General features: G+C 36.4%; 3 protein-coding genes across 3 annotated transcripts in view; 2 read left to right on the forward strand and 1 right to left on the reverse strand.

Moving 5' to 3' along the window:
- The first annotated feature begins 1406 nt into the window (after positions 1–1406).
- Positions 1407–2249, forward strand: LOC106467600 (glycine-rich cell wall structural protein 1-like). Its single transcript, XM_013927963.1, has one exon. It carries the CDS (start codon positions 1407–1409, stop codon positions 2247–2249), a length of 843 nt encoding a protein of 280 aa, XP_013783417.1.
- A 1061-nt stretch (positions 2250–3310) lies between these two features.
- On the forward strand, positions 3311–4588 carry LOC106467601 (extensin-like). Its single transcript, XM_013927964.1, has 3 exons — positions 3311–3315; positions 4048–4259; positions 4320–4588. The coding sequence occupies exons 1-3, from the start codon at positions 3311–3313 to the stop codon at positions 4586–4588; spliced, it is 486 nt and encodes a 161-aa protein (XP_013783418.1).
- Positions 4589–4752: 164 nt separating this feature from the next.
- LOC106467602 (glycine-rich cell wall structural protein-like) overlaps positions 4753–9224 on the reverse strand; it is a 46270-nt gene continuing 41798 nt past the window's right edge. Inside the window, exon 3 of the mRNA XM_022395810.1 lies at positions 4753–4973. Within this exon, the coding sequence (XP_022251518.1) occupies positions 4753–4973 (221 nt within the window). The remainder of the gene's footprint in view (positions 4974–9224) is intronic.

Consider the following 9224-nt stretch of genomic DNA (forward strand, 5'->3'; position numbering starts at 1 on the left):
CTACTAATATGGATGAGTCTGTATATCAGTGCTACTAATATGGATGAGTTTGTATATCAGTTCTACTAATATGGATGAGTTTGTATATCAGTTCTACTAATATGGATGAGTTTATATATCAGTTCTACTAATATGGATGAGTTTGTATACCAGTTTTGAAATAGCATCCTGCTACGTCTAATCTTGTTTTTTATTGATTGATTAAGGTAAATACATTCTATTTGACAGTTAAAATATTGATGGCAGTCGGTAGTCCACAGTAAAATGATCGGTTGATGGTAATCAGTAGTCCTCGGTGAAATGTTCAAATGGTGATAATCAGCAGTCCACTGTGAAGTGATCAACTGATCGTAATCGGTAGTCCACTGTGAAGTGATCACTGGATAATAATCGTTAGTCCATAGTGAAATGATCAGTTGATGATAATCGTTAGTCCATAGTGAAAGGATCAGTTGATGATAATCGTTAGTCCATAGTGAAATGATCAGTTGATGATAATCGTTAGTCCATAGTGAAATGATCAGTTGATGATAATCGGTAATTCACAGCGAAATGATCAGTTGATGATAATCGGTAATTCACAGCGAAATGATCAGCTGATGATAATCGTTAGTCCATAGTGAAATGATCAGTTGATGATAATCGGTAGTCCATGGGCAAATAAACAAATGAAAGACGAACCTGTCAGTGTTTAAGGTTTCACATTTTATAGGAAGACCATAAATCTTCATCTATATCTTAATGGACCTCAAGAAGGTTTCAATAGATAGGCCAAACTTCCGGCTCTGAATACTTCTTTCTAGAAATGAGCAGAACCCAGCTATAAACAAACAATAATACACATTGAAGAAATAAATTACAAAAAGATTTACGTGCATAAGATCACGGATGTTCTTTGTATTTCGACAAAAATATTAACGCCACTGTTATACTGGTTTTCGAGCTTTTATATTAACAGTATAAGATATAAATATTTTTTTTTGATTATTATTATTATTATCTCCCATAGCTTTATATGGTGACATCAGCATTCTTTTATTTAAAGTATTTCAATTATACAGATGGAATCTCCTTGAATTAACAGTGTGTTTCTAAATAAATACATCTTTTGTTACCGATAGCTAGTTTTAATTACTCTTATGATGTCAGAAAAACACGAAGGTTCAGCAAGTCTTGATACAAAATGATAAAAACCCTATAACCAGAGCGCTTTCTAAAGGTGGATCTTTCTTCTTCAGGAGCAAACTGAGATGTTAGTTTTAGTTACTGTTATTCATAGCACAGTAAACACTTTCCTGTACAACTTATTTGAATATACTACGTTGGTGGTGGTGATATATTCCAGCTGTTCTGAAGAATACTTTTAAAACTAAGCACAAGAATATGGGTTTCTGTATTTAAGTAATATGGTTCTGTTTCTGAATTTTCAGATCTTTCTTGTGATATATCTCAGTCTTCTGCTCTATGTAGCAAACGGTGAGGAAGAAGTAAAAACTACTGACTCTAAGGATCTCAAGACTGGGGCTTCTGGATATGTTGGTGGTGACAAAGGAGGAATTGGAGGTGGTAGTAAAGGAGGGTATGGAGGTGGTGGTAAAGGAGGCTATGGAGGTGGTGGAAAAGGAGGTTATGGAAGTGGTGGTAAAGGAGGGTATGGAAGTGGTGGTAAAGGAGGGTATGGAGGTGGTGGTAAAGGAGGGTATGGAGGTGGTGATAAAAGAGGGTTTGGAGGTGGTGGTAAAGGAGGATTTGTGAGTGGCGTAGGAAGAACTGGTAGTGGATTCATAGGCAGTGTAGGAGGAACTAGTAGGGGATTTGTAAGTGGTGTAAGAGGAACTGGTAGCGGATTCGTAGGCAGTGTAGGAGGAACTGGTGGGGGATTTGTAGGTAGTGTAGGAAGAACTGGTGGGGGATTTGTAGGTAGTGTAGGAAGAACTGGTGGGGGATTTGTAGGTAGTGTAGGAGGAATTGGTGGTGGATCTGGGAGACGTATAGATGCCCTAGCATTGCTTGCTATCCCTATAAACCTAGCATCTGGAGTAGGGATAGGTGGATATGGTAGAGGAGCAGTATTGGGTGGACATGGCGGCGGAAGGATAGCGGGTGGACATGGCGGCGGAAGGACAGCGGGTGGACATGGCGGCGGAACTGTAGCAGTTGGATACGGTGGTATTGGAGTAACAAGTATCAGAGGTGGTGGATATGGAAGAAGTGGAACCATAAGAGGGGGTTTTATGGGAGGAGATTGAAAGAAAGGTTGGTATAACTAAAGAGATAAAAGTATGATAATAATGTTAAACACAAATATAACTCTTTACTTTGGAGCAACGTCGCCTCTATCATTAGACAAGAGAATTTCTAACATCACCAATAATTTTATATTTAATAAATACTTAATATTTAATCTCAATATTTGAAAGTAATGCTAAGTATAGTTTTTTTGCGGTCAACAGTAAATTTAACATTCGTTTACACTTTTATTCCGTGTTTCAGGTTTTCTTTCACAGAAAAAAAAACCTCTTCATCTCAGAAAGTTGGTAGGGCGTTAATCCTGAACAGTGTAATTGGAGTTCATCCAGCTGTAACAGATTGGAGACAACGTTTTAAAATGTTAGTGTAGATTTTCGTCATTCTTCATCATCTATAACTACTTCTAGATGTCACCGTTTCATTACTGCATCCTATTGCTTGAATGTCATTTTGTTGTGAACGAAATATTTGTTAAATAAAAAGCTTGCCAATACAGTTTTTACTGGGCTCGGTTGATGACTTGGTTTGAAATATTCTAACAATACTTGTTTTGTTTTTCTAGTGAATATACGTCGGATTTTATATTGTTTGTTTCTGAAGAAAAATAAAACATTTTTGCTTGAACATCATTTTTATTTACACCTTCATGAGTGGTTTGTGTTTTACCGTTTCTTGTTTATCTTACGTTGCATTATATAAAATAATCGCTAAATATTTTGTTTTTAAAATGCGTATAGCGCTCTCTAGAGTATAATATTATGTATATATTTTACTTGATTTTATATCACCATGCTTGAACGTAAATATCAAACTGGTGTAGCTCACAAATACAGAAAGCAACGATGTGACCAACAAATACAGAAATAAATGGTGTAGTTGCTTTCTGTATTTGTGAGCGATGTAACTCACAAATACAGAAAGCAACGGCGTAACTCATAAATATTGAAGAAAACCACGTGACACAAAGATTTAAGATGTTACAACATGAGACACATACAAAAAGCAATACATGACATACAAATACAGAGATCAACAATGTAACTCACAAATACAGAAAGCAATGACGTAACATACAAATACAAAAAGCAATGGCATAAAGCACAAACATGCAGAACAACGACGTAACACTCAAATATAAACCGCAACGACGTAGCTCACAAATATATAAAGAACCGGCACAACTCACAAATATTGAAGAAAACAACGTAACACAAATATACAAAATGCTACAACGTGAGACACATATAGAGAGTAAATACATTGGACAGAAATACAGAAAGCAACGACTTGACAGAATTTATGTTGAGGTTGCATGAAAAAAATATTCATGGTTTTACATTCACAGGCACAGCGGTATGTCTGCTGACTTACTACGCTAGAAACTGGGTTTCGATACCCATGGTGGGCAGAGCACAGATAGCCTATTGTGTAGCTTTTTATAAGAGACAAGCTCATATGAATTAAACTGTCTCATAAAAACCGAGCCCACTCTGATGGATTCAACCGATTCAAATTCGAAATACTGTACATTACTGACTGGAACTTGAACTCTTTGAATACCGATTTCCCTGACCTGTGTATGTTTACTGTGTAATGTGATTAAATACAGAAAATGTTGAGACTCAGAATAATATTCATATATTTTGACAGACAAATATTTCAGATTGTTAATGGCGTAGCTACAAAAACCAGTCTAGATAAAAATAATAAGCTTTTCGTACCTTTAACTGAAAGTGTCTGGAAAAATATAATTGAAATAATCGAATTATTTTAGCAAATTTAATAAATTGTGGATAGATGGCACCACATTACATCAGCATGCCCTCCTGTCCAATCTCCAAGTCCTCCTTCCCCTTCAGCATGCTCTCCTGTCCAATCTTCAAGTCCTCCTTCACCTTCTGCAAGTCTTCCTGTCCAATCTCTAAGTCCTCCTACACCATCAGCATGCCCTCCTGTCCAATTTCCAAGTCCTCCTAAACCATCAGCATACTCTCCTGTTCAATCTCCAAGTCTTCCTACACCATTAGCATGTCTTCCTGTCTAATCTCCAAGTCCCCCTACACCTTCAGCATGCTCTCCTGTCCAATCTCCAAGTCCTCCTTCACCTTCAGCATGCCCTTCTGTCCAATCTCCAAGTCCTCCTACACCATCAGCAAGTCTTCCTGTCCAATCTCCAAGTCCTCCTACACCATCAGCATGCCCTCCTGTCTACTCTCCAAGTCCTCCTACACCATCAGCATGCCCTCCTGTCCAATCTCAAAGTCCTCCTACACCATCAGCAAGTCTTCCTGTCCAATCTCCAAGTCCTCCTACACCATTAGCATGTCTTCCTGTCTGATCTCCAAGTCCTCCTTCACCTTCAGCATGCCCTTCTGTCCAATCTCCAAGTCATCCTACACCATCAGCAAGTCTTCCTGTCCAATCTACAAGTCCTCCTACACCATCAGCAAGTCTTCCTGTCCAATCTCCAAGTCCTCCTACACCATCAGCAAGTCTTCTTGTCTAATCTCCAAGTCCTCCTACATAATCAGCATGTCTTCCTGTCCAATCTCCAAGTCCTCTTACACCATCAGCATGCCCTCCTTTCCAATCTCCAAGTCCTCCTACACCATCAGCTTGCTCTCCTGTACTAACTCCTACTCCTATGGCACTACTTGTAAAGCCTTCTTTATCACCTCCATGTCTTCTACCAGTATATCTTCCCCCGTAACCCGTAGCTTCAGCTAGAAGATTCTAAGTTTTAGTGGTTTTAATTTTCTTTTCACCGCCCATGCCCGACAAAGAACGGCACTGACACAAAGCACAGCAAAGATCTAGAATGTCAGAGAGAATCAAAATATTTTATTTCACTGGAAACTCCACTGAAGTGACCTTAAGTCGACATTGAAAACTTTTGTTGTTGGTGTTGAATACTTTATTTAAAGTTGCCATAATCTTACTTTTCGCTAGCTCAAAGGTATTTTAATTATAACAGTTTATACTGTACTATTTAGAAAGATAGTTTGAAGCTATATATTTCTATCTTTACCCAAGCTGAGCCGATAAGAGCTGCCACTATTCGAATCTACAATCCAGAAGTTATACACAACAGGAGGTTTCATATTACGACATTACGTTAGTAATTCCTACATCGAAATAACAACAACGTCAATGAGAAAATGAAATGTTGGAGAATTAGCGTCAATAAATTCACAAGAATCAAAAAATCCTCATTTTCATAAAATCTCCACAGTTAACTCGGGAAATCGACGAATTTTATGAGAGAATTTCACAAGTTAAGAACGTTTACAAGACTAAGAATACACAAGAAACAAAAGTTTCATTTACAATACCTCCAAGATCCTTCAGTTAAATCTAGCCTGATCTTTCAGAAGTAGTAGTTTATATCAATTATATCTAACATGATCTTTCAGAAGTAGTAGTTTATATCAGTTAAATCTAACCTGATCTTTCAGAAGTAGTAGTTTATATCAATTATATTTAACCTGATCTTTCAGAAGTAGTAGTTAATATCAATTATATCTAACCTGATCTTTCAGAAGTAGTAGTTTATATCAATTATATCTAACCTGATCTTTCAGAAGTAGTAGTTTATATCAGTTAAATCTAACCTGATCTTTCAGAAGAATGAGGGAAATGAGATCACACACACCCATTTATCAGACTATAAAACTGTAATTTTCAGTCAAACTTTCCTTGTGATGGTGACACTTTATGATCCAAATCTCTGATGACATAAAGTAAAAGCTGACTGATCAATTAGCGCGCATAGAATGTCTGATTAAAGTATTTTAAGTTTTCAAGATGTTATTCAACAATTCTTAGATGTCCTTAAACCTTTACAGTTCAACAAAATACCCGAGTGTAAGACAAATTTTTCCATAAAAACTAAATACTTTATGGTGTCTTTGTTTTTTGATTAGTTGTAAGACAATGTAAATAGTTAAGAAATAACAATAAAATAGAAATTTGATTTAAAGATCATACCCAGTGTTTCTATTGGATATTTTTTTAATTCAAAATGTCCATAAAACTACACACACCCCTTTCTTCCTTGTAGGCGGTTAAGTCTAGTTTGATTTCAGACAGGAAGAGAATTACACACACACATCACTTGTGGATGCCCACTTTTTTTATAGTTTAACGTATATGAATTTGAAAGAAATGCGTGGTTAAACCGAGCTAAGCCTTGAAATAGGTCAGTGCTGTTTGTAATGCCACAGATGCGTTTAGATTTTTTTTTATACAAATACTTCGCACAGACATTTAGTTCAGGCTTCTCTTATGCAAATTACTATTAGAAAGTGTGCCTGGAAAATGTTGTTTTTTCAAGCACCTAGAATAGAAACATTTATTTCTAAACACCAGGTGAATGTTCGAAAGATAACAAGTCTTCGTCACTGGACCACGAGAGGATCTGGTTCAGTAGTTAAATTGATATTTTGAAAGAGGTAAAACCTCTTTTTGCGATCCACTTTATATTAGCAGCGTGAATTGCAGAGTTGTCCAATTAGAAAACCAGGAACGCTTGTGTCTTGAGTTCTCAAGAGGCGGACTGCTTCCGCCTCAACTTAACCCTCTTATTTGATTGTTTGTTTTGAATTTCGCGCAAAGCTACACGAGGGCTATCTGCGCTAGCCGTCCCTAATTTACCAGTGGGAAGACAGCTAGTCATCACCACCCACCGCCAACTCTTGGGCTACTCTTTTACCAACGAATAGTGGGATTGACCGTCACATTATAAAGCCCCCACGGCTGAAAGGGCGAGCATATTTGGTGGGACGGGGATTCGAACCCGCGACCCTCAGATTGCGAGTCGAGCTCCTTAACCACCTGGCCATGCCCCCTTATTTGATCTACTAATAAAAAGTATTATAAAGACATAAACAAAAGAAACATACGTGCATGTTTAGGTAACTCAACAATTTGAAAACTACACGCATGACTTCCACTCTCTGTAAAACGAAGTACAGAATACGGTAATTTTACGACAATAATTACCATACAGTTCACCATTATATCGTAAAACATTCAACATGAAACCGCTATAATTTGGAAACACAATATTTCCAGCATGAACGCTTCCATCAAAAGAAGTATCTAAAACAAACTTTATAATGCGATTTCTACTTTATAAAAAAGTAAAGACAGTAACATAGATGCTGGATCTAGATTGTGTGTGGTAAAAGTCTTAGCCCGAGTGGGAAGATTTCTAGTAGACTTCACTATTGCGTTACTACACTTAAATGCTACGTCACTTCCGCCATTTCTGGTTGATTCACCGTAATTGCCTGATATATTTCATAGATCACTTGTGACTTCAAAATTACCACTATGTTTCATGTATTTCAAACTTGGGTTCCATACTTCATTTCAAAAATGTTATTAGATGGTCTTCAAGTTAAGTTCTTGAGCAATGTACAATAATTGTTTTTCAATGTAATTATGACTTCTTGCAGGCTATTCATAACCAGATTTATGGAGATGCGCGATTAAAAATGTGATTGGTTATTGAAAAATAGGATGAGAGATAACATATACTCTCAGAACCAAATCCTAGTAAATAATATCATATAAGGAAAGGGGTATTTTAAACCACAGAACCAAATCTTAGCAAATAATATCAGATAAGGGAAGGGGTATTTTTAACCACAGAACCAAATCTTAGCAAATAATATCAGATAAGGAAAGGGTTATTTTTAACCACAGAACCAAATCTTAGCAAATAATATCAGATAAGGAAAGGGTTATTTTTAACCACAGAACCAAATCTTAGCAAATAATATCAGATAAGGAAAGGGGTATTTTAACCACAGAACCAAATCTTAGTAAATAATATCAGATAAGGAAAGGGGTATTTTTAACCACAGAACCAAATCTTAGTAAATAATATCAGATAAGGAAAGGGGTATTTTTAACCACAGAACCAAATCTTAGCAAATAATATCAGATAAGGAAAGGGTTATTTTTAACCACAGAACAAAATCTTAGTAAATAATATCAGATAAGGAAAGGGGTTTATTAACCACAGAACCAAATCTGAAATTTGTGGATAATTCGATAATATCTTCATAGCGATAAACGTTAATTTGTATAACAATCTTGCAAATAAAATGTTCCAAGCTAATGTGCACATCGTACCATTTACCTAACATTGTACTTCCATGATGTCTCAAATCCTCAGAAATACTTGACAGGTGGTGGTACTATTCACCTAACATTGTAGTTCCATGATGTTTAAGATCTTCAAAAAGACTTGACAGGTGGTACTATTCACGCAACATTGTAGTTCCATGATGTCTCAAATCCTCAGAAATACTTGACAGGTGGTGGTACTATTCACCTAACATTGTAGTTCCATGATGTTTAAGATCTTCAAAAAGACTTGACAGGTGGTACTATTCACGCAACATTGTAGTTCCATGATGTTTAAGATCTTCAGAAAGACTTGACAGGTTGTACTATTCACTCAACATTGTAGTTCCATGATGTCTCAGATCCTCAGAAATACTTGACAGGTGGTACTATTCACCCAACATTGTAGTTCCATGATGTCTTAGATGCTCTAGGAGACTTTACATAGGGTTATCTGGAATAAAATAGTTATCTAAAGTGTTTTAACTTGATAAGTTGGTATAACCTAATTAGTCTTTGAAGATATAATATAAAATATGTGTTTGCAATTGATGCCCTGAATATGATTCAATTTAAGTTTGGAATTAGTAAAAACTTGCTTACCGTATCTTGCATACAAGTTTCGCCATCTTACGGACACTATGAGTATAGGGAAAAGTCTTAAGACTGAAGTACGGAAACTATGAATATAGAGAAAAGGCTTAAGACTGAAGTACGGAACTATGAATATAGGGAAAAGCCTTAAGACTGAAGTACGGAAACTATGAATATAGGGAAAAGGCTTAAGACTGAAGTACGGAAACTATGAATATAGGGAAAAGCCTTAAGACTGAAGTACG

Source organism: Limulus polyphemus, unplaced genomic scaffold (genome assembly GCF_000517525.1).
Source record: "Limulus polyphemus unplaced genomic scaffold, Limulus_polyphemus-2.1.2 Scaffold2675, whole genome shotgun sequence".
Lineage (NCBI taxonomy): Eukaryota > Metazoa > Arthropoda > Merostomata > Xiphosura > Limulidae > Limulus > Limulus polyphemus.